The following is a 26092-nucleotide window of genomic DNA, read 5'->3' as shown; positions in this document are numbered from 1 at the left end:
AGGGAAAATAGCACAAAAGACAGGGACAAGTGAAGAAAACAACAGGACCAGCGCTACCTGGTGTTGTTGTTTTCTTCACTTGTTCCAGTCTTTCACTTCACTTCACTTTATTACCTTAAAGACCCCACTTTGGGGGTGTTACATAAGGGGTGGGAGTACAAATATGGGTTGAATATGATTGCTTACATGATATTTATGAAATGCATATTTAAATTGTTCACAAAACTTGATTGGCAGGTGATGGCATCAACGTCGTGGGGAAGGCCATTCCAGTCTTTAGCAGTGCGAAGAAAAAAGGATGCGGAAAAAGTGACGGTGCGGGTGCGTTGGCATGACACTTGCAGTGGATGGCCGGTGCGATGAGATATGCGAGCGGGCGGTGTGATGTAGGGTGGTTGTCCGAGGGAACTGTAAAAAAACTTATGAAACAGACTAAGAGAAGCAACGCGACGACGATGGGCAAGAGTTGATAAACCTGATTGTCGTTTAAGTGACGATACACTGATGTCGTATGAATAGGCAGAATGAATGAACCTCGTGGCGCGATTTTGGACAGATTCTAGTGAACTGATGAGATATGCTTGTTGCGGGCTCCAGATAGCAGATGCGTATTCTAGTTTTGGTCGAATGAGTGATTGGTAGGCGAGAAGTTTAATACTTTGAGGGGCGTGCCGTAGATGACGTTTCAAAAAACCCAATGACCGGTTAGCTGATGCGACGATGTTCGTTACATGAGAGCGCCAGGAGAGATCCTGGCACAAGGTGACACCTAGGTACTTGTATGAGTATACAGATTCTAGTGGAACGTTAGCAACGGAGTAAGAGAAAATATGGGGGTTACGCCGGCGGTGAAAAGATACGAGTTTACATTTATTAGGATTAAGCGACATTAGCCAGTCATCGCACCAGGCATGCACTGTGTCAATGTCGTTTTGCAGCTGTGATTGGTCAAAGGTGTTGGAAATCGTGTGGTAAATAACGCAGTCGTCTGCAAACAGACGAACATTGCAAACCAGGTTTGAGGGTAAGTCGTTTACGTAGATTAAGAATAGGAGGGGAGCAAGTACAGAACCTTGGGGTACGCCTGATGTTACTGGAAGAGGGTTGGAACTCTGGCTGTTAACGAGAACAAACTGGGAGCGCTTAGAAAGGAATTCTTCGATCCACAATAAGACGTTAGGATGCAGTTTTAGCATGGTTAGTTTTAGCAGTAAACGCCTGTGGGGAACTTTATCAAATGCTTTAGCAAAGTCTAGAAAAATAGCGTCAGTTTGTAAATTTAGGTCGAGGTTAGAGTGAACGTCATGAAGAAAGACGGCCAGTTGAGTTTCACATGACAAACCCTTGCGAAACCCGTGTTGTGAGGGATGAAAGAAGTTGATAGCGTCAAGAAAGTCCATGATTTGAGAATAGATGACGTGCTCCATGATTTTGCAAGGTATGCTGGTTAATGATATCGGACGGTAATTTAAAGGAGAATCTTTGTTACCGGACTTAAAGACGGGAATGACCTTTCCCACTTTCCAGTCATCCGGAATGGAACCTGTAGAAAGCGACTGTGAAAACAATAACAATAAGTACATTGCAGAAATATTATTAGTGTTGCGCAGTATTTTGGAGTTAATTTCGTCGACGCCGGCCGATGATGAAGTTTTAAGGTGTTGAATGAGCGAGGTAATGCCGGCTTCAGAAAACGCGATAGCAGGCATGCTGGACTCTATATTGACGGCGAAAGTTGCAGTTGGTGGGTGAATTTCATTAGTGAACACAGATGAAAAGGCGTTATTAAAAATGTCAGCGCACTCAATGTCATCAGCTTCCTCTCCAGACTCTTTAGTTAGAGTGATGGTATGTGCCGGGTGCTCACTTATGACCTGCCAAAACTTTCTGGGATTGGAAGTCAACAATTTGGGGAGGTCGTTGTGAAGGAAAGAGTATTTTGCGTAGCGAATTTCTGATAGGTAGGTGCGTTCGGCTGTATAGTATTTTTCCCACGCGCACTCGTCGTATTGCTTTAATTTTGCCGCGCGGAAAAGGCGCTTCTTTTTATTGTCGAGTCTTTTTATCGTTTTGGTATACCATGGTTTCTGGCGGTCCGAGTGGAAGCTTATTTTGGGGATGTATCTATCGGTTAGTTCGCTAACCTTTTTCTTAAAACGGGACCAATTGTCATTTACTGAATTATCGTGAAAAGATGCTTCAAATGTTGTGAGATATTGGTTTAATTCAAGACTAAAGGCTTCATAGTTTCCTTTGTCGTAGAGGCGAATAGTTTTGTTTTGATTCTGGCGTCGTGATGGGTGGAACTCAAATGTGGCGTGGATTACTTTATGGTCGCTGATTTCGCGTAGATAAGTGATAGATGAGAGGGCTTCCGGGTGGGTAGTCAGGATTAGATCTAGGATGTTTGCACCGCGGGTCGGTTCAGATACCACTTGAGTTAAGTTGAAGTTTAGGCAGACGTCGATAAAATCATTCGCTTCCCTGTTGCCGACAGCTATCTGTGTCTGCCAGTTGATTTCTGGAAAATTGAAGTCTCCAAAAAGAATGATATGCGCTTTTGGGTATTTCCTCGTTAATTGGCTGATCACGTCGTTAATAATTCGAGAGAAATCGGAGTTGGTATTTGGCGCTCTATAACAAACTCCCAGCAGTACGGTTTGGGGCGCAGCGCGACAAAGTAGCCATACTATCTCAAGGTCTGATGGAATATTAATAACTGTACACGAGAATTGATTGCTAACTGCGATGAAAACGCCTCCACCTCGAGCGGATGTGCGATCTTTGCGAAGAAGGTTAAAATTCGGTAAGTCAGCAAGAATTTCAGTATCGGTGATGCCATTAGTGAGCCATGTTTCGGTAAGTATCAGCAAGTTACTAGCAGATGAACACACAAGATTGGAGATGATTTCACGTTTCGGAAGAAAACTACGTATGTTTGTGAAAATCGCCGAAAAGGAAAGATTAGGCTGGGGGGTGGTAGGTACATGAGCGGCTGGGGGCTGGCGGCGCAGCAACCGCTATGGTATCTCTTTTACAGATTGCGATGGTTCGTCGAAGATATATCGTCGGGAACCGATGAACAGGGTTTTGTATCGCAAAGAAAAACGGTTAGTCTTGCTTTTGGCAAATGTAACTAGATGTTTGCGCACATTGCGAACGCGGCGTGAATAATCTTCACCGACGGAGTAGTCAGTGTCCTTGAATTTGCGGCCATTAGCTAGAATTTCGTCCTTCGTTTTGAAAAGTGCGAATTTGGCAATTAACGGACGGCAGCGATCAGGTTCGTGGCGCCCAAGACGGTGAGTGCGGTCTATTGTTTTGGGGTCGAGGGTGATGTCCAAAAATTCGGAGCAATGGCGAATTAGTAGCTTTTCAGAGTCGGCCCACGTTTCAGATGGGTCAGGGTCCGGAATGTTGTAGAATATGAGGTTGTTTCTTCGTGATTGGTTTTCTGCTTCGTCTATGCGATCCTCGAGATCACAGAGCTGGCGAGTTGCCTGGGTGGTGTGAGTGCTTAGGCCTTCTATCTCTGTGCGTAGTGACTGAATGGCTTGGTAATGACCTTCAAGAGCGCTGATGCGCCTGCTTAGATCAGAAATAAGGTTGTCTGTTGTTAGTAACTGGTTTTTGAGGTCTGTAACTTCTGCGATTAATGTCGACTGACCGGCGGACAATTTTTTAAGTTCCGTAACTACAGTTTCGAGTGAGGCAGGGCCGGGGTTAGTCTCTATGTCGCCGGACAACAAGAGCAAGGAAATAATGACATCAGAACACTCAGTGACAATGGCAAGGCAGCATTGCGGGCTCGGCAGCTGTATCAAAAAGTAATCACTAGATTTCTTAGCGTAAAGACAACATGGCTTACTAACCTGCATAGCGAGACAGAACGGGTTAAGCGACCGCATCGTGGCACAGCCACCGAGCCCACAAGGCGACGCCGGTGGCCGGAGCTGCTTAAAAGCTGGAGCGGGAGGGGATGTTGATGGCGATGGTGTTTCCAACTGTCTGTCGAGGGTGCAGTGCACTGGTGAGGTCAGCGCACGATCGGGCGAAGCGGTGATGGCGCAAGGCTGGCACATATCGGTTCGGTTGAGAGCGGGCGTCCATTCCGGCGAGATGTCCGGTGGACAGGCAGCAAGAGGGGCGGGGAAAAGCGTGGTAATCCAGAGGGGAGCGATCACCTGCATAGCGAGACAGAACGGGTTAAGCGACCGCATCGTGGCACAGCCACCGAGCCCACAAGGCGACGCCGGTGGCCGAAGCTGCTTAAAAGCTGGAGCGGGAGGGGATGTTGATGGCGATGGTGTTTCCAACTGTCTGTCGAGGGTGCAGTGCACTGGTGAGGTCAGCGCACGATCGGGCGAAGCGGTGATGGCGCAAGGCTGGCACATATCGGTTCGGTTGAGAGCGGGCGTCCATTCCGGCGAGATATCCGGTGGACAGGCAGCAAGAGGGGCGGGGAAAAGCGTGGTAATCCAGAGGGGAGCGATCACCTGCATAGCGAGACAGAACGGGTTAAGCGACCGCATCGTGGCACAGCCACCGAGCCCACCTTAAGTATGCATCACTTTCCCTTAAGTATGTATCACCAACTTGCCCGTCTTGCCATTGTGTTACCCTTCAGTGTTTTGTTACATGCCTTCACTGATGGCTATATGTGGTCTGCCATCTTGCAATATATACCAGTGTTTCAGTTCTCCAAAACAACACTTTGCATGCTCTAGAATGGCCTGTTTGCTAATGTTACTAAGAATGCACTAATATTTTTTTTATTGCCAGCATAACTACATTTCGCCTACTTATAAGGCCTTACCAAGAAAGGTATATTCACTTTATACTCAAACATTCCGCCATCAACATGGCTCGCAATGTAGCATGGTCTCAACTCAATCTTTATACGCCCACCTACAACCTCAAATATTTACACCATAACATGCACTTAGCATCGCCGTCTTCCAAGTTACTTGCGTTCGGATCCCCTGTGTGGCATCACCTTGGGCATTCTAATGGCACAAACCAAACTTAGAGTCCTAGAATGAGTTCAGACCTGAGCCCTTGATTTATTCTCTCAGACTATTGTTGAAGCTGCAGTGTCTCAGCACTAAAGGCTAATCTTCAAATTTCTTCGTGTCGTGCAGAAACTGCAGATTTTTTTTTAAACTCTTTACCGTCACATACCAACTAATCTGACTCATGGTTCCTTCTGCATGAGCCACACAAGTGCTGTTCTGCCTCGGTTAGCACATGCCGCTGCATTTCAAGATTGATTTTTGTTTTTCCTGCTGAACACAGGAATGGCCTTCTACCTCACAAGGCTTACTAACCTCTTGTCCTTTGAGCTGGTCACTGCAGAAATACACACAGTAAATGATGATGTTCGTCCACTGATTTAGGTAATTCCCCCAAGGCGAATATTTGTAATAAGGGAGTAATCACTCACTGACATCCACCCAAGTGCAGCCGTAAGGCCACAAAGAGCTACAAAGCTTTCCTTTGTAGCCATATGGTTGTGCTTGGATGCTAATGGTTAATTACTTATTAGTAAATTACAAACTCAAGTTTCTACTTGGCACATCATGTAAAAGCTCAACACTCAAGTATTGTCATTTAGTACTATTTAGGTATAATAAATGTTCAAATAAACTGTTATAATGCGGTGCCTAGTCGCTTGCTCAGCTCGGCAAACCAACACAATGCTCTCTTATGTGCAAGAACTTTCCTCACTGATTATCTCAAGTAATAGTGGGGCAGATTTACACAATAGTTTTGTCGGATGGTATACAGTTGCATTTACGCTAACTTGCACACTGTGCACAAGCTAGGTCTAGCCAACTGAACCTGTGCACTGAAAATCTAAGCATGCATTATTGTGCCTATCTGTGTCAGATTTTTCTTGGTTTCTCTCTCTTATCGTCTCTTCAGCTAAGCAACACGCCGACTTCATAACGTGGCTCAGTGAAAATGCTACAAATGCATGTTTGTGCATATGGCTTTTATATATTCAGGACAGTGTTAACAGGGCCATTGGTTCATCTTGAACAAAAAAGCCGTCAACTTCAAGTTGCAGCAAAGAGACACCAGTAAAGACAAAAGCCATCACTGCTTTTCTGGTTTTTTTCGGCATTCTTCAGCCTAACATCAAGTTGGTCTTTTCCAAATTTCTGATGCCTATCGATGCCTCGGTTAATTTCTTTGTTTGAGAACCAGACTGGCAGTGAATAGGTATATTTTGCTGATGATGCTGATAGTTGGCAACTAATAGCACACTCTAAAATTCAACATTTGTTGAGTGGTATAAACATCAGCAGTTAGCAATGCTCACTTTTGCTGGCTAGTTTGGGAACTGGTAACCTTTACATTCAGTCATTCTACATGACTGATGAGTGAAAATAACTCTTCAATGTTGATTTGAAATTGTATCAATTTTTATTTCATGTTATTGCGCTACATCATAGCTCCCATACTGGAAACCCATTTTACAAATTCTGCTTGAGATGTTATTGTTTGTTCGAGATAACCAGATAATATGGCCATCGTATCCTGTTTTCCTGACTATACAAAGTATTTTTTCCTAGCCTAAGCCACGAGCCGTTGCCATGTGACCCTCCAAATTGGTTCTTGCATTTCCTCTACCTGTAATCCAGTTTACTGGCTCCTACATCTCATTATGTTTGTTAATGAGAAAGACATGTACAGACTTTTATGCAATTCAAAGGCACCAACTTTGTTTTATATTCACAGCGACATTTGAGAATATTTTGGAGTTGCACACAGTACATGCCATCTTGTTTTGTACATGACAACAATATAGGCTTCTGCTGACCGCAACGGCTTTGTCGGTACTTCGGGATATACCCGCATCTGCACTTGTTAGGCCGGAGGGGAGCTGAAGAGCCGTGTACCTCCCTGAAATTTGCGTGGACTTACGCCATTGGAAGTGGCATTTCTCATATGTGGAGAAAGCCCGCTTGCGGAATTTCGCACGAGGTCACAGCCTATTAGCGTCTACCTGTCCATGTGATAAACGACACAGAAGAAAGCCAAGAGGCTGCTTCAGTGCTGTTTTCCTGACTCTTTTAAACTCGCTCTTTGAATAAATTTGGCCAGATATTGTCGTTTTGCCACGGTCGGACTTCAAGTCGGTGCTAACTTCGCGCACTTTAGAATATTCGAAAATTCTCCAGTACTAATTTCTCGAATCGAATGAGATCCGAGTAACACACATTTTCAATTTGTATTCGAAATTTTGAATATTCTTACACTCCAACTGATACGCCTTATTGTCGGTTATTTCTGCTTCTATGCCAAGGTTATTTGGCAAAGAAAAAGGCTTCCACAATATCCCTGGTACGCAGCTGCTGGTGTCGGGACAAGAGAGTTATAGCTCAAGTAGCGTGATCCGTGATCTGCTCCCACGAGGCGCCCCTCCGCATGCACAGAACGTGCCGAGGCTGCCAGATGGCCCTGTGTGCGTGCTTGCCGCGTCAGAACTAATCGGGGCGTACTTGGGTGCCCGCAAAAGTGAATCACAGTAGCGGATCGTGGATCACGCTAAGCTGTAACTATCTAAGGTTCAGCAAGGGCACTGCGCAAAAAGAAAAACAGACAAGACGGCGCAGACTCGCGACTGCATTTATTCAGAACATACCATACTTTATCGTCATATCTCCCAAAACATTTACTGTGCGCATGCTAGCAACCTGCTTTTTCCGATACTTCATCAAGGTGTCGCTGACACGATTATCATTCATATTCTTGATGAAAAAAGCCTCAGCAAGCTCGCGTGACATCTGGCCACTACTACGCCTCAAAATTTTAGGTCTTCCCAGCAAAGGAAGGTACGTATTATCGTGGGTAGTCGAAGGGCATACGCTGCAGTGCAACGGCGATTTGGACTCTTTTCCAGTCTTTATCGAAAGCTGGTGCTTCGTTAGTCGTTCATTTAAACAGTGGCCGGTTTGGCAGATGTAAACTTTCCCACAGGTCAGGGGGATTTTGTTGTATACAACCCCGACTGAGCACCTGACAACACAGACAACGCAAACACCCCAGAGACGTGGGAGTCTCTCCTGTGTACTTCCAAGCCAGCAGACCAACGCTGGCTTATCCAGCGCGCGGTGGAGGCCGCGGCATCCCAAAGGATCCCCGCCGACCTCCTCTAAGTCAGCGCAACCGGTCCTTTGACTGGTCCCCTGTTTTTGGGCGCAATAAAAGAGTTTACCTACCTACCTACCTGACAAACTGGGTGGTGTGGAGCTTCATGCAGTCTCGCGCACACCTTTCTGCGGAGGCAATCCGGGGGCACAGCAAGGCCAACTTGCACGGGGCAGAAAATACCACCGGCACACCATAGCAATTGTCTACACTCTTCAGGTTGTGGAACACCCTATGAATATAGGGGGCAACCGCCGATCCGGGTTCTTCCCGACCGCCAATTTCCTGGGGTGCTCTGACCTTCAGTCTCTGCAGGAGCTTCTCCGCCACTGCAACGACTTAAATAGGAAAACCAGCTTTTAGCAACCTACCAACCTGATTATTGAGGCCGTCATGTACCAGATGAACACATTTCTTCAAGGCTCCCTTCAAGCAGAACATACCAATGGCAAGTTTCACCGTCTTGGAATGCGTAGATTGATACGGCAACAGGTCTTTTTAGGCTAGTGGTGAATACATCCAGCACGTGTGATCTGGTGTTAGTCAAGTTGTCTAAAAACTGCAGTCTATTCTGATCAAGTAATTCGTAGATGGTTAGACTTCTCCCGTGTCCTTTAAAGACATTTTGCTTGAGTCTGTCAGTGCACTGCAAGCACTGGAACTGCACTACGTGTCAAAAAATCCTCAGGCCTTGTTCTGACCAGCACGGTACCAAGGATATCAGGGAAACCATTTTCACTGTGATTAATATTGGCAAATGGGTCAGTTCCCCTTGCATCAAATCTCTTATACCCCTGTCACACGGGCACTTGTAAGGCCTTAGAAATTAAGGTCCTTTGCCCCAAAGGCGCGTGACGTGCATCTACACGGCAAAGCGTCGAGACCTTTGCGATAAAGGTCCGTAGCAATAAAGGCGGCCGTCAGCGGCCTTAAAGTTGCTTAAAGGAGCAACCCAGATGGCAGCGCCAGCTAGCGAGCTCAAAGAATAAAAAATTGACGCAATTTTGTTTTGAAACCGTAAAAAAATATCTAATTTATCTTATTTAATGGTTAATTTTGCGTTACAGTGCACTTAACCATAGAGGAGGCTATGACTAAAGACATCTATACTGCTAAGAAAGGACTTGAACGCTTTTCAGCAGCCACATCGACACACACGTGCTTGCGCATCTCACTTTGCTCTTTTTTCTTCGTTTGCTCTTTGTTGTGTGCGTGTTTTGTTTGCTTGTGTGCACAAAGACACAAGCAACAAAGCACGCTTCTCGAACACGACGAGGAGCCGAACGGAAAAGTGCGCCTACCGTGGTCGGACAGAGAACGATGAAAAAAAAAAGAAACTTTGTTACAAAATATCCGTTTCTCATCATCAGGACGCTCGTTTATTATCGTGATAGCTACTTTTTCCAACATAAACGAAAGCACTCTTAGCTGAAGTGCTACCGTCTGCTTTAATTTCATGTTACTAGCGCTGCTGCACACACAGCGGTGACTTTTGGCATTCACGGAGGCCGCGTTCTAGCTCCTTTGGATTTTCCGTGTAGCAGCGTCGCTGCTCCTTTTCGGTTTTCCTCCTTTAGTGCAATAAGACAACTTTACGGCAAAGGTTGAGAAGAAGTCCCGTGTGACAGGGGTATTAGAAGGCGAAATGGCCTTCATTGAGGCATATCAACTGAATTCATCATTTTGCTCACAGCGCAACAAGACAGGACACGAGACGAAAGACTAGCACAAACAAGCACTGACTATCAACTGGTTTTTATTGAAGAACGAATATATACAGGCAATGAGACTTCTCAAGACAACAAAAGTTATCTGGAAGGCACAGCGATAAACTAACACGCAAGTTAATGGAGGCCTTCTATATTAACCACAAGGGTACGATGTGTATCAGTAGCCCTTCCATTGCATTATCCGAGAGGGAATTGAGTTATTTGACCTCCCATGTGCCTTTCAGATAACCTTTGTTGTCTTGATAAATCTTTCATTGTCTGCATATATACACCGTTTCTTCAATAAAAAACCAGTTGATAGTCAGCGCTTGTTTGTGTTAGTCTTTCGTCTCGTGTCCCGTTCTTGTTACGCTGTGAGCAAAATGATGAATACTTACCAACTTGCCCAAATTTCCGCCTTGCTGAATATCACCTGAAGCGGCACACTGATGTTTTGTTGCTGACAATTCCTATGTGGGAAGAGCAGGTGTGACCATTTTCTTGGTTTCTTGCTGCTGTTACAAACCCTCAGTTGACAGTCAGTGCTTGTCCTTTGTCTTCTTAGCTACATCCTGCTTTTTCGCATTACTTTTGAATGTGAATGTTAACCGACTCAACCAGCCTTGCAATCAAGTGCTACAGTGCAACGGAAGAAGCTCAAGTTTTGGCACTCTTTGATGGCAATAAGGTTTTCCAGGTATTTTCGTGAACTTAACCTGAAGAAGCCGTTCAGACTATAGTAGCTGTGGATAAGGACTTTCATGTAAAACAAAGGACACACCACACAGACACTGTTTTGACATGCAAGTCCTGTCTTTCAAGAAAAACAAAAAAGAAGCCAGACATTACATTGCAGTGGCAGTGCCCAACACTCAAGCTTGACACATACCAGAACATAGGGAAAAATAGAAAAACCGGTAGCAAGGCTGCTGAACCTGCAGAACAGCTGCTCTGTCTCCACTTTTATATGGCCAGAGCAGTGTATGAGTGAGACAGCATGCCTTGCCACATTACAGGATGCATCAGCAAGCAAAGGCCTGGGACTACCTAGACAAATGACAGTTCCACTATGATTGTAGATCTTGGCCCCAAAGTCCAGCAAAAAACCTGCCAGTGTTTTGGCATTTTCTCTTTGTTCAGTTCTTGTTGACACATTTGCTTCTCCACTGGTCCTGCTGAGAAAAACCTGAAAAACCACTGCTACATTAACTTCTGTTCATGTGACTGTGGTTTACAGGCGTGTTGAGCCCACATAACAGACTTGGGATACTACGTACCAAGAAACACATGCTCAGCGGAGAGTACACGTGTGACAAGCATTTATACTGGCACCTTAGAATGACCTGATGTATTCAACTGCAATACACCCACCATTTTTCTCAGAACTCTAAGACCACACTCCACAATGCAGACTGCAGCAGCCAAGTAAATAAAGTGGCAACTGACGCTCCGAACAGCAGCCACTCTAGTGAATAGTGAAAGAACTGTTTCGATAGTGTTCTTTATTTGGACATAAACTCAACACAGATGAGAGGGAGTGTGAGATCCTTTGTCCAGTGTCGGTGCCCAAGGCAGACGTCGCACATAAATGTCTAGCCGTGTACTACGAGAAACAAGCGCATACTTATTTTTTTTTCCATTATTGGCCGGCCAGACAGGCAGGGGCACCAACCAAGGGGTGTTACAAGGACCCAATGCTTTGCTACACTGTATATTATCCTCAAACAATGCAGCCCATGAATTTGCACATAGAGGTTTAACTTATAAACAAAGGGGAAAAAAAAGAAAGTGAACCACATACACTGTCAAGCTCCAATGTTACCACATAAGCTATATAGTACAGCAATATATATAGGTAATCAAGGAGATTAAAAAGGCAAGCAGCAAACAACTAGACAACAGCTTACCAGAAGATATGGTGAGTGCATCTGTGAACACCAAACAATGTGCTTTCCTAGCATACAACATTTAGGGGAAAAAGAAAAGCCCCAGAGAACTATAGAGTGCCCTGCATTTCACCTTTGCCGCTTACATGTACACACTCATCATCCTCTCTCTCCAGCTGCTGCAACATGGCAGACAATGACTGTGAATGGGGAAAAAATAATAATAACAATAATGTGAAAAAATTGGTAAACCCAGGCACAATCTTTTTAAGCAAAACCATGAAGCACAAGGAGGAAAGAGCAAGTGCACACTAAGAACAGGCAGCAAACACAGTCAGCAGGAAGGTTCGTGTGGCTTTTCAGTCGTACTCGTGGCTGCTCTCTCGCTTGGTGGCCGTCAGACCCTTCTCGTCATGGATGTCCCGGTTCCGCAGCGTCTTGGACACATTCTCCGTCAGCCCCGTCTGTGTCAGCCTGCAATCAACGTTCAGTGGCCGTGCTCAAGTGTGCTGCGATGCTAGGGTGTGCACTGTGATCTACCAATATCTCGCCAAAAGAAGTAAGAACAACTGAGACAGGGCCCACATCCTGGAAGTGTCCACGCAGTGGACATACGCACTTCGGTCCACGCCGATTGATTCAAGCCCCAAATGCAGACGATGGCTGCATGATGCCAGATTACCCATTTATCATGTTATGTCATCTTGGTTGAAGCTGCACTTGCAATGGCAATAATGATTATGTAGTGCAAAAGTGAATCCTGTAAAAACGATTGCTATACAGTCGAACCGCCGCTACAACAAACACCGCTTCAACGAAATATTTCAGATTCCCCATCAGCTAGCCATAGAAAGCAATGCATGCTAGTTCTCGTCACAACGAATTATCTTTTCAGGTGCGTTTCCACTTCAACGAAATTTTTGTTCAGTGGAGATGGGCTTAACATTTATTTTACGACAAAATGAGCATAACGTTACCCGTCCGTACGTTCATGGCATTTAATTTCACCGAACACACTTGCTGAAATCGATGTCAGCCCCGTAGCGCGTCGAGTGTGAATGGGTGGCACCATTCGATATCGTCTGTCATATCGTCCTGTGGACCATAACTGAGAACTGCTTTGTACATACTGGCCTTAAACATGGCGCTGAATCAACGTTCAGCTCAACGGATGACGATCGTGTCCTAACAGAGCCTCCATTCTCAGAGGCCATTGCAGCGTGGGCAGCACTTCGGGGTGCCGGAAACGTGCCAGCAGATGTCAACCTCGATGAATACATCGCTGTTGATGTGGACTTGGTATCACACGAGGAGCTGAGCAATGAAGCAATAATTGAAGAGGCCCGCTACAACGATGCCTCGTCCTAAGATGAGAGCAACGTGCAAGATGCACCAGCTCTGCCATCTGCATTGCATGTGATGGACGCATTTGACACCATTTGTGCTTTCATTGGTGCGCATGACGACGACACCGCGATGCGGTTGTTGGCCAAGTGTGAAACTCGCACCATGACGCTCATGTCCACTATAAGGATGCAAACCAAGATGACCGAATTTTTTGGAAATAAATGATATTTTTGAATAGTGCAGTCAGATCTTAGTTCTTTTGGGCTGATTTTGCTACAACGAAATTTCCGCTTCACCAAATTTTTCACGCACCCCATGAATTTTGCTGTAGCGGGGTTCAACTGTACATGCAATAAGTACTTGCGATTCATATTTAAAGCGTTTGAAAGCAGAAACAAGGGGCTCTGATTTAAAGGCAGTATAGCGGCTTCTATGCAACTAATGCATTCCAATGCACCGGCAGCGTTGTTTGCTCTAAGGGGGGAAGCGGGGATCAGAACGCGATTTTCGCGAAAAAAATCGATTTTTGAAAAGTACGCTTTTCAGAATCTACAGCATCATTTCTATCTTGTACTGAAATATTTCACCGAAAAACAAACTCTAAGCACTAAAAATGAATATATTTGTCGGTGCCGGAGACCACACATCCACCCGAAATCGCGAAAAAGCCGCGAAGTTCAAGGCGCGACTGTTCAGATTTCCCGCCACGGAGCGCCGCCACTTTGGTATCGTTGGAAAACCCAACTCTTTCACTCTTTTTCCCAGCCCTTCCCTTCCTCCACTGCCAGCCAGCAAGCGCACAAAAAAAGAAAAACCGGAGGGTGGCAGCACAGAGCAGCCAATGGCTGCCGCGCCCCGATTGGCTCTGCGCCGCGGCGCGTTGTAAGGCGCCTCCTCATTGGCCGACGCCGCGGCATAATGGCGGCTGAGGCAAGCAGCGTCTGCTTTTGTCCGCTGCTGGGAAGCCTTTCTGGCCTTTCCTTCTCGTGTTTCGAGGGCTTCGACCACGTGCAATAGATCCGCGCACGTTCGAAAAGAAGTACTGGACGAAGCATGCCTACGGGAAACGGAAACGCAAGCCCGTCACAGGAAGGAAGAAGCGGCGATTGTCAGCAGGTGGTTCGGCTGAGCCTAGCGCCCGTTCAGAATCGGCGGAGTACACGCCCAACGTGCTGTGCGATCTCTCGCCCAATGTGCTGCGGGATCTTGCGCCGAGTCGAGCACCGGCCAGCGATAGTGAGACGAACCATGATCTTTCGCCGTCGAAGCGCGGGCGCAGTGTTACTTCACCGGTGACGATCGACATGCCAGTGAGTCTTGCCGTACGCGAGCGTCCCGTCGCAAGTTCGTCCAGCACAGATCACGGAGTGGGCTTGCAGCGGTCATCGCCGCCCGACTGCAGAGCATCGGAGACGCGCTTCCGTGGTAAGTTGTTCAACGCCGAGATGTCTCCGCAGCCAACAACCGCCAGTGAAGGCAGTCCCATGCCATCGACGAGTTCCGGCGCTTCGACGGAGCTGCAATGCGGGCGCACGCTCGCTGCCGCGGATGCGCCGGCGGCTGTCCTTGCCGCTCATCGCAGTGTTAACTGTTCGCCCAGTGAACGTCGCACTATTCAAGCTCACCTGAAAACACGATTTGTGTCCGCGGAAAGTGCAGAACTGCAAGTGTTGAGAGTTCGCGAATCGCTTTGCAGGAGCATTCTAGACAGTGTGTGCCAGTAAGGAACTTTGAGGCTTTTCTCAAAAGTTTGTTTTGGGCTTATCACCTCGCTCGTGGAAAGCATAGCACGGCAATGGGAGCACGAATCTTAATCCTGTTTGATTTGTTGCAATTCCTGAAGTGTGCCTTATGTCAAGACAGTCTCAGATTTACCATTTAGGCTCACCATTTTTTATTACACAATAATGGGAGCATGATACATTCTAAACATAAAGAGAAGGTGCATACTATGCCTTTTAGAAGAAGAGCAGAGAAATTTAAAAAAAATTAAGAAAATCTTGACTTAGACTATACTTCTTAGTAACTATTAAAAATATTTACAGACCCATAACCCATTTTGCTGTCACGCTAGGCTTTCCACGAGCAAGCAACATGTGAGCAATATATAAATAATGATAAAATAGAAACTACTGAAGATATTATTGTGAAACTTTGTAGCTGTCTGTTTGATGCTATTTCAAACCTGTCTGCCAAATTTCATCACTCTAAGCTAAAAAATGAAAAAGTTTGTTCCGATCCCCTCATCCCCCCTTAATGGAGCAATGGAGCATGCAGAGTTTAAGCAACGCCTATTTAAACATGTCCACTAAGTGGACGCTTCCAGTATACAGTCCCCGAAGCTTCAAAGGCCAACCACTGTGAACGGCATGTCTGTTGCTGAGATGGCTACCACCTCAACTCAATCTCCATTGCAGTGTTTGACGTCGAAGGGAGCATGCATGATCCCAATTCTGAATTGCAAGCCGTGGACTCCGCATCTAGCCTGCTCGGAGCCGCAGTTCAAAGAACTTACACAAGCTGATGATGCAGCCCTGCGGCTTGCAAAAAAGAAGGGTGCTAGGATGGGCACATCACATCCCCAGTAAACAGCCAGCCTGGCAACTCTGAGCAGGCAAAAGTGTGACATGGCTTTTATGAAGTGCATGACTGTCTGGGCCAGTTCTGTCGCCCACAGTGAGTCTTGCTGCAGAGACCGCAGCTTTTGCTCAGAGATGTAAGAAGCTGAAAATGCCGTGAGTACAAACTGTACATCTTTTGTTGGTAGAGATGGAACAGAGATCAGATAAAAAGCTAGCCCAGTCAGAAGCATATTTATACTAATTGGCCAGAAGAAATCAACTATTTGCTTGTGAACATCTGAGCCAAAGCAAGACAAAAACAGGGATGACAGAAGGTCATACAACTAACTGTGACTGTTTTTTATTCTTTAATAAATAAATAAAAAACACCTATCTACGGAATGACGCTTTATTTTGAAAGCTCATCATTCAGGCCGCACCCTTAGACTGGGGCTCATTACATTATGAAAACCCAGCTCTACAAAACTCAAAATGGCATCAACAAATGCCTTGGTATGACTGTCTTGTGTCCACATATGCAGGGTGTTCCACCTAAGACTTAACAAAGTTTTTAAAAATAGGCTTTTTGAATAAGAAGATCACTTTTTAGCACAGCATTGTCAGCGGTGTAGTGCATCAGAATACAGCTTAGAAGTGCGAACTAGCGGGCTGGTTAGCTAATACAGTAGAACCTCGTTGATACGTTCCCGGTTCGTACGATTTCCCGGTTCATACGATCAAAATCGAGGGCAAGAAAAAATGCCCCATAGAGTTACGTGTATTTGTTTCCCGGTTTATACGTTCCCGGATCACACGATTTCCCGGTAAATACGTTCAGACTTTAGCGAAACAATACGTTTTGCGACGAAAAGAAGAAGAGTTGGCTGAGAGCAGGCACACGCGACTTCTTCCTCCATGCTTGCGTGAGCATGGCGTAAATCGCCGCCGCGGCGGTTTCTCCGCTCGGCGCGGTGGCATGTCAACGGCGCTGCCCCACCTACTCCTCCAGTCTCTCCGATTCCTAGCAGGGTTAGTACGTTCACTATATGCAGCAAACAGGAAGCGCTCGCGATATCGCTTGGTTTCCGCCAGTCAAGCGAGCGCCACTCTGGTTGCTTTATAGCCGGTAAACAGGGTGGTTCTGCTCTCTGGTTGCGTAATCGGGACGCACAAGCCCGTCAAAATTTTTATCTCCTAATCTACCGCAGATTTGACTATGCAACTTTGTTTTGGTCGACGCGGGTTTATTTTGATGATTGCCTACTTTTAAAGCTCCCAGACACCATCATCATCAGTTCCCACCACCCTGCGGTCGGACGAATAGCTACCGATTCTCATTTCCACCTTCTTCCTGCGTCGTTTGCTGGCTGCCATGGCGTCTCGTAAGCGTAAGCCGTTGTCCTTGAAGGAGAAGTTGAACATCTTGGCAGTCGTCGACGCAAATCCCAAAAAGAAGCGAATCGACATTGCAAATGACCTCGGACTGCCAGCATCAACTGTCAACACGATCGTGTCGAAGCGGAAGGAGATCGAAGGCAACGCGTTGGTGTTCGGCGCAGGGACAAAGCAGGCCCGTGGAGCCAGGCATGGGGAGCTGGAAGAAGCACTTCTGAAGTGGTTCAAACAAGCGAGAGCGTCCGGTGTCAACTTTGACGGAAGTATTCTTCGCGAGAAAGCAATGGAAATTGCAGATGTGCTTGGGATTGATGACTTCACCGCCTCGAATGGCTGGATTAGCCGATTTCGAGCTCGGCATGCCATCGCGTATCGGCAAGTGAACGGCAAAGCTGCAAGCGTCAATCCAGCTGACATCGAAAACTGGATTTCGTTGCTGCCCGGAATTTTTAAGGGGGGACGCGGGTCTTGAAATCGCGAAAAATGGTCAAAAATGGCAATTTTCAAAAATTGCGATCTTGAAGTCTTTAATGTCCCAACTATGCCTCTACAAAATATTTTAGCTGAATTCCAACTCAAAGTATGAAAAAAACGGCAATTTAGAAACGTCGGTGAGCCGAAATTGAACGCCAAGCGCGAAGGTTTGCCCCATTTTCAAGCTGCCGTAGCTCCGCGCGACGCGAACCGATCGGCGCCATCTTGGTCTCGTTTGAAAGCTGGTTTCCCGCTCTCCAATTTGGCGCCTCTCGGCAAGCTGTAGACCCTCGCACAGCGGAGCTATCAGCACCCGTTCGCAAGGGGGAATGCGTCGCGAGACAGCCGCCGATTGGGTAAAACGGGCGCTCCTCGAGGCGCAGCCCTCTGATTGGCCGTGACGCATGCTTTGCCCCCCGCGGCCGCGTTGTTCGGCTCCTTCCCGTCGTCTGCTTTCGCCTGCACGCCCGTCATTTTTCGCGCTCCTCTTTGTTTCCTAGTATTTTTCGTTCTGCCGTTTTCCTTATCGTTATTGTAGACATTTTGGCTATTGAATCGCTTCTTTTAGCCCCGAATTTCGTGCTTTTGCGTGTATTTGCCTGCCTGGTGTCTTTGTTCCGTGTGTCACGATGGCCCGAGACGCGCGCTTGAAAGCAAGCACGCGAAAAACAGTCGGCAAAAAGAGACGCGCATGGAATAAGTAGAGCGCTGCATCGTCGAGAACTGCAGCTTCGGTAATGCCGCAAGCTGCTGTACCCTCGGTGGATGCGGCTGGACTGAGCTCGCCAACAACAGCTTCGCCGGTGGACGCAGCTGAACAAAACCCTGTTGACGCCAGCATCGCCGGTGGACGCGGCTGGACAATGCCGATCGCCGTCAACTTCGGTGTTGCCGCAAGTCTCTGCAGTGCCGGTGGATGTGCCTGGACTAAGCCCGTGGAAAATATCGACTTTTGATACGCTGCAAGCCGCTTCGAATTCCGTGTCGTCGGAAGCGGCCGAGCCGGCTGACCTAAGCCTAACGTCGACTTCGGCGTTTGCGCACGCCGCTTCGTGCCGACGGACGCGGCTGAACCGAGCTCGCGTGCTCAACGCTTCGACAAGCACGCGCAGCGCGGACCTTGGCAGCGCGCCAAGCCGCTGCCGCCGCTGATAACGTCATTTGTTTTTTTTTTAATATATATATATATTTTGAGGAGAGCTCCTGGGGGGGGGGGGGGCTCGGCGAACTTGGCAGAGCGCCAAGACGTTGTGCGCTCTAAGCTGAAGCTTGAACATTTGAACATTCGCATTAGACACTCCTCACTGTCCTGTTTTTAACCTCGCAAGAAGCAGTTTCTCGCTTCAACCAAGGAATGGCAACAACCAGCAGAGCTGTTGCAGCACAGCTTGGTTACAGGCCTGGGAGCTGCCTCATTGGTAGGAGCCTTGAAAAAGATAAAACAGAGGCTGTGCAGGTCTGATAAGGGTCACACCAATGCTGAAAAGGTGAAGAAGAGGATGGCCAAGAAGCACAAGCCTGACAGCACCCAGGACTACTGCCCAGGACTTTTGTGAATGTGTGGCAGATTCAAAGAAAATAGCAAGTGATTTTCGGAGCTTTTTTTTTGTCAAGTGCCAATGCAATACAGAGGTTTTCATAATCTTTACATGAACAGATTTCTGTAAATTTGGTGTTATTGTGTTCAGCAATGACTGGGCGGCATGCTAAAGCATTAAATTTTTCCATATGATCAGTAAACAAAAATGGCAGAGTAAGCAAAACTTTGAATGCAATTTTCTCAGCTTTGCTTTTTTGATCAAATGCCTTTGCCTTACGGAACTTTTCATAATGTTTGCATCGACTGATTTTATTGAAGTAGGTATCATTTTTTTCAGCAACACCTCAGCTACATCCTAAAGCTTTCCAATTTTCATTAAACCCAATAGACTAGCAATTAGGTCAGATCTAAGCTAATTACTCCCACATTGTTTTTTTCTTTCCTACTTTGTTATTCATTCATGACCTATGTGATGACTTTTTAAAAATTTCTTTAGCTTTAGGATGTGCAATGGGCCCTTAGGAATGACAGCATTACTTTAAAACTAGTTTTTTTAATTAAGAAACCACCATAATGGCCCGTAAGAAAAGACCTAAGTGGCATAAATTATTTTGCCATATCTTCATTTCTAGATGAGATATATAAAATCTGAATATATATTTGGGATTAGCATTCAAAGATATATCTGCATGCCAATTTTCAGGAAGATATGTTAAGAAATAAAAAAAAAGTTTTCAAGACCCTCATCCCCCCTTAATGCACACGATCCACGAGACGTGTACAACGACGATGAACTGGGACTGTTCTTCAAGGTACAATCGAACAAAACGCTGTGCCTGAAAGGCGACGATTGTCACGGCGGCAAAGTAAGCAAAGACCGCGTGACGGTCCTTTTATGCTGCAATGAAGATGGGAGCGATATGCTCAAGCCTTGGGTAATTGGGAAAGCAAAGAACCCGCGCTGTTTGCGCAATATTGCACATTTGCCTTGTGTTTATAAAAATAACACAAAGGCGTGGATGACCTGCAGCATTTTTGAAATGTTCCTTCGGTACCTCGACGGACGACTCGGATCGAGAGGACGGAACGGGCTGCTGTTTCTAGACAATTGCGCGGCCCACCCGAAGGACACTTCTTTTCTTCGAAACGCCCGCGTCATTTTTCTTCCGAGCAACACAACGAGTCATCTACAGCCCTTAGACGCTGGGATTATAAAAAACGTGAAGCACTTGTACAGAAAGTGCATTGTGCGACGATTCCTGGCTCGTGTCTCACGACAGCAGGACCCGGGGAAGTTGTCGTTGCTAGACGCAATGCACTACTTGGTCAGTTCGTGGGAAAGCGTTACGAGCGATACTGTGCGTAACTGTTTTCACAAGTGCGGTTTTCGGCGCGTGCCAGGGGCCGAGGAGACCCAGGAGCCCAGCGATGACTATGCAGAGATCGACGAAGAGTTTCGGTCAACCGGTGCCGATGGCTTGTTTTCAGAGTTTGTTGCCGTCGACGACAACGTGCTGACCTGTGAGCCGCAAAGCGTAGCCGAAATAGTGGCCGAGGTACGAGGCGGCGAAGCGTCTGATAGCGACGAAGACGACGAAGAGGACATCCCGACTACTTTCGCCCAGGCCGCCGCCGGACTAGATGCGCTGCGGAGTTTTTTCCGCGACAAAGAGAACAGCGCTGCAGATAAGAACATTCGTGAGCTAGAAAAGCAGCTCTACCTTTCTAATGGTCGCACCCTTCATCAGCGAACGCTGGTCGACTACTTTAAGCAGTGAAAATGGAAATAAATGCCCTTGCACATCGTTCTCGAGTCTTGATTTTCGGAAATCAAGGTGAGTTTGGATCATACGTTTTCCCGGATAATACGTTTTTTTCTCGCATTTAAAAAAAACGTATCAACGAGGTTTTACTATTGAATAGTTAACTTTTGAACTATTACCGTTAGGCTCCTTAATTATCGAGAGGCATGCAGCCCACTGTAAGTACCTAATATACATGACAGTTTTTAGAATTTTGAAAACGAGGTTACCCTTGGCGCTGCGGCCCAACAAATTTTGGCTACATCACGCCAAAATACATGCGCTTTGGAGAAGCTCGCAGGCAAAGCAACCTCTACAGTGCATGTAACCCGTCAAAATAGCCAACATTTGTTGGGTCACAGCGCTGAGAATAACTGCGTTGTCGAAATTCTAAAAACTGTTATGGATGTTACTTATGGTGGGCTACATGCCTCTGAATAATTAAGGGGCCTAACATAATAGTTAAAAAGTTAACTATTCAAGGCTAGTTAACCAGTTTGCTAGTTGCACGTCCTAGCTGCATTCTGATGTGCTACATTGCTGGACTGCTATGCCAAAAAAAGCGCTCTTCCAACTCAAAAAGCCTATTTTTAAAAATTGTATAAACTTAGCTGAAATGCCCAATATATGCTCCTATCTACTTAGTTCAACAAATCACCTTGCATAGCACTGTTGAGGAGAAAACAGGAGCACATTGCGAAGATCACCGCCTGACCCTTGCAACCAAAGCAATGTCCTACTGGAGATTAAAATACAGCACCTCACACCAATCCTTGATCCTTGACTACAACTATAGCACCTACTGTGCATCACTGTCCTCCAAGATACTAGTCCACAAAATGGACCAGGAGGGGTCCTCCAGGCCACAGAGCCAAAGCTTACCATTTCAAGACACCAACCCCAAGACCCCATAGCCTCCGACTGTGCTACCTTCTGTGCTGCCTTCAGCATGGAAGCCGTGCTGAAGAGTGTGTTTTGTTTTGCTTAGAATGTGAGTCGTATGGATGAAACATTTATTCCACCAGCATATTTTTTGTGCCATTTTTACTGAAACTTTTCTATGACTATTTTACCTTGTGTACTGAATGCAGCCCCGTATTTTTAAGAAAATTTTTCGGATAAAGAAAGTGCATTCATTACGTGAGTAAAAACGGCAACACGAGGTGGATTCTGAAGCAGATGATTCGGAAGAAGAAACTCTCAGCATATCTATGCAAACATGGTACATGATTTTAATATGCACATGCCATTCTCCTACACCTAGTCATTCATCCATGAGATTAAGGGTCTTCAAAGAAGATCTTCAGTGACATTACAAATACCTTCAAGGACCAGTCATGGGCCTCTGTCTAAGAACTGCTCATCTGTAGCTTTCTAACCAAAACTTTTTGAGGTACCTTGAGAGGTTAAAAAGGTACTCTGTCAACTTCAGATATTTAGCTAAGAAATGTAGAATGCCTTCACGTGAAATGGGCGGGCGGCCACTGCTACTACTAGAACACAAAGGTGAACTCGAGTTCTGCAGCTGAATGAGACACAGGCTGCACTTCCATTTGCTAATGACATGTCCCAAGTGCACCAGTCAATCTTGGTACTGGGCTAGCAGGTTGAGAACATACTTTGCAGTAAAATAGCCTGAACACAGATGGCGACAGGGGGATGAAAAGGACACAGCACAGAACAATGCAAACAACAAAGAACAGTGCCATTCTGTGTAGTGTTGTTTTCTTGTCCTCCTGTGGTTGCATGTGCTTGTGCTATTTTACTTCAAAAAGCCCCAAGCCCTACTGCTTGAATCAGCAATGGCTTAGCAGACTGCAGGTCATTCTTGATATGCTAGCCCGCATATGCCGGCTTCACCTGTGCCACTAGCGAAGCCAAATGGCAAAAGGGTTTCTCGAATGACGCGAGGGATGATGATGAGACCAGCTCGGTGGCATATCAAAGAGCGCACTCACACTTCCTCCATCTCTTCCTGATCGTCCTGAGAGAGGCGGAAGTAGGGGTTGGACTGGGTGGGCCGGAACTTGTAGCCCGTCAACACAAAGAAGATGAGCGTGGCCCCCTCGCGGAACAGCTCGTCCAGCCACTCGTACCGGAATGGCACCGTGATCTGTGCAAAGCAGGCACTTCACCAAAGCGATCACACTGGGCTCTGCCCCACAGATGGGTGCAAAATCAATCTGGCTGTGCATTGCAATTACAGCAGTAGGACAAAACTTGCTGCCGGGCTAACTGGCACTCACAGTTAGGACACCTTAGTGCAAGAAGAAAAGACACTAAGACTTGCATGTCCCCGTCAAGTCTTCTTTCTCAGCATCTTTTGTCTCGCGCTGAGGTGGCTTTTGGCAAATAGCAGTTCTTTGCTTGGCCAAATTTTCATGCTACAACATAAAACCATCTTACCTTCAGCAGAAACACAATGATCCTGGTGAAGTAGATGTAGCACACAATCTGCAAGAGAAAAAATAAATAAAAGCTTTTCAGGGACTAGAAACGACCCTGTTTGCCACCGTGCTCCAATGGACTGAGACCATACTTTTCATGTGATGTTGTGATTTCAGAAAAAAATTAATTGTGCACTGTCAGAAAGCTTAGCCCCAGGGATTCACATTTATTTGCACTATTTTCTGCCGAAGTACGCTTGCACTATCACCTCTGCCTATATGCAGGCTGGTGCAGGTTGCAACCTCACCATGACATAGAAGTGCCGAAACAGCTTGAGTTTCTCCAGGTTGATGGCTGCCTTGCCATCCGTCTGTGATGCCTCCTGTAGGTGCCTGATAGACCTGCATGAAATCGGACAGCAATTCAAGACAAGTACATTCCTCTGCACCAATTTCAAAAAGCAATTCCACAGTGACTTTCAGTGGGTCATTTTTCCCTGCCATTAGGCACCCCAGGAAACGATTACAGGGCAGAGTTCCATGCATGCACACACACACAAAAAAAACAGCAAAGTGTGCACAAGAGCCAGGCTGCTACAACTGAGGAAGCAAACTTGTGAGCTCCACTGACCCCGTAATGTCTGGCATATCACCTGTGATACAGTGTGCAAAAAATGTGAATAATCTGCATTTCTGCTTGCAGAACTGTATAAACTGCTAACACACCATATTTACTCGTGTAATGAACCCATTTTTTTTTCCAGAAAAGCCCAAGTTGACCGGCTTCATTACGCGGCGAAAAAAAGCTAAGACTGACTTTCTTGTGAGAGTCGAAATTTTATATGATATGTCCGTCCACCTGCCCACCAGCCCGTCTATACTAATCAACAAAAGCACGCAGTCCGCCACGTTTGTCTCACTGGTGTTTAGTATCGTTCGCTCCAAAAGGCGTTTGCTGTACCACGGTGCGATCAGATGATCTTGTGATAGCCGACTGCGCGGCGAAATAAAGTGAACATGCTCCGAAGATCAGGAGGAGTTTTTTATGCAAGTTTAAAAAAACACCCAGGACATTAGGTGACGGGTGTGTAATGCGAATGTTTAAGCATTAGCTGTGGTGCAAGAGGGGTTAAGCATTTTCACTCCAGATCCAAGCTCACCAAATCACGTGGAGGTCTGAAGGTCCTATTTAAGTGTAGAGGATATTTTATAGCATTCTGGATTAAACCGTTCGGCTGCTCTCCGATGCTAGAGCCCTCACTGGCTACAATGGCGCAGCTGGGTGCACAACAGCGCATCGAGCAAGCCACCACTGCCAGGACAGAGTCTTAATTGGTGCCCTGCTAAGTTCGCTGAGCACGCCACCCTTGCACGAACTCTCATAAAAAGATAAACATGCTGTTTGTTATCGACATGACACGCAGCATCGTGGTGCACTGCCAAGGCCTGCACAGCGGATGGTGCAAAACTGAGGAGTGCACTAAGTAAAGCGAATAGTAAATTCTCAAAGACAGAAGTGGGGGGTGGGTTCATTATGTGAGTGGGTTAACTACATGAGTAAATGCGGGTACTTAAAGCAAGGCCCTAGTGTCAGCTGTCAGAGGAATAAGAGACATGCTGAAAGATAAATTCATGCAAATGCTAACCCTAACAACAAAGCAACCCAAAATTTCTATGGTCTATTGCTGCAGATGATGATGAAGCAATTTTGAAATTTTCTTTTGGTATACAGTCAAACCTTGCTACAACGAACATGGATATTTGAATTAATGGCTATATCGAACTCTACGTAAATATTTTTGACAAGCAGATGCAATTTCTGCTTTATATATCGAACACGGTTGGCCATGAAATGGATATATAGTCAAACCCGGATATATCGAAAATGCATATTTCGAATTATTGGCTATATCGAACACAAAGATTATCCCCTTGAAAATACTATGCAAAAGTGTAGGACAGTTGCGTAGTATATCGAACTCCAGTTTCATGGGCTGTTCGATATTTCGACCGCCGCGCTGGGCCCCTGGGAGGTGCGCTTTCCCCAAAGACACTCGCATCTCCGGTCGCACAACGCGCGGCACAGATGCAAGTGGCGACGTTTGCAAGCCATGCCACCTCCAGGAAAGAGAGGAAACCGGTCGTAAGTGAGGGCAACGCCTCCTCACTGGTGAGGGAGACGAGAGAATTCGAAAGAGCCAGGCGTGGCCTTCGCTATAGAGAGTGCGCGCCGCCAGAGCCGATCTCGGAGGCCACGAGCCAGGCGGTGGTTGCGCCCGCAGCGCCCCGTGACTGGCACAACTAGCACCAACGGCGCATTTCCGCTGAGTTTTCTCTCCCTCTCTCCCTCATTCCCTTTGTGCCTCCTCGGCCGACGCCAGCCGACTCCATCGGCTAATGCGGGACCTGTTGCATTTTTCTTGTGCTTGTCATTGTTTCAACGCGCCAATTGTAGCGTGCGTAACTGCTGTCACCTAGTGACCTATGGCATCTACGAACATAAAGAAGAGAAAGAATGTGGACTTTGCAACAAAGCTTGAGTGATCCAGCGCGTTGAGAATGGCAAAAAGTGGCACACGCATTCGGCATTCCGCGGAGCACTCTAAGTATGCTGTTAAAACAGAAGCAGGACATCAAGCTCAAAGCAGGTGAGCAAAGTCACTCGGGAGCATGTGTGCGCCCTGCTGCTTTTGATAAAGTTGAAAAGGTGCTGTGTGCATGGCTTCTCGAAGTCAGTGAAAAACATTCCTGTGGATAGAGAAGGCCAAATGGTTTGCCACGGCTCTTGGCCAAGAGAACTTTTGCAGTGGCACTGGGTTGCTGCAGTGGTTTAA

The 26092-nt window shown here is 46.5% G+C and overlaps 2 protein-coding genes across 2 annotated transcripts in view; both read right to left on the bottom strand.

The window, feature by feature from the left end:
• Window positions 1–2873: 2873 nt before the first annotated feature.
• On the bottom strand, window positions 2874–4679 carry LOC144116303 (uncharacterized). Its single transcript, XM_077651041.1, has one exon. It carries the CDS (start codon window positions 4530–4532, stop codon window positions 3021–3023), a length of 1512 nt encoding a protein of 503 aa, XP_077507167.1. The 5' UTR covers window positions 4533–4679; the 3' UTR covers window positions 2874–3020.
• Window positions 4680–11349: 6670 nt separating this feature from the next.
• LOC144116304 (protein GPR107) overlaps window positions 11350–26092 on the bottom strand; it is a 42193-nt gene continuing 27450 nt past the window's right edge. The window contains exons 4-7 of the mRNA XM_077651042.1: window positions 23567–23660; window positions 23278–23325; window positions 22830–22984; window positions 11350–12226 (exon numbers count right to left, since the gene is read on the bottom strand). Of these exons, the coding sequence (XP_077507168.1) occupies window positions 12112–12226; window positions 22830–22984; window positions 23278–23325; window positions 23567–23660 (412 nt within the window). The 3' untranslated portion in view covers window positions 11350–12111. The remainder of the gene's footprint in view (window positions 12227–22829; window positions 22985–23277; window positions 23326–23566; window positions 23661–26092) is intronic.

This window comes from Amblyomma americanum, chromosome 1 (assembly GCF_052857255.1).
Source record: "Amblyomma americanum isolate KBUSLIRL-KWMA chromosome 1, ASM5285725v1, whole genome shotgun sequence".
In the NCBI taxonomy this organism is placed as follows: Eukaryota; Metazoa; Arthropoda; class Arachnida; order Ixodida; family Ixodidae; genus Amblyomma; species Amblyomma americanum.
The sequence above is the reverse complement of the archived record's forward strand: the minus strand, read 5'-3'. Positions and strand labels throughout refer to the sequence as shown.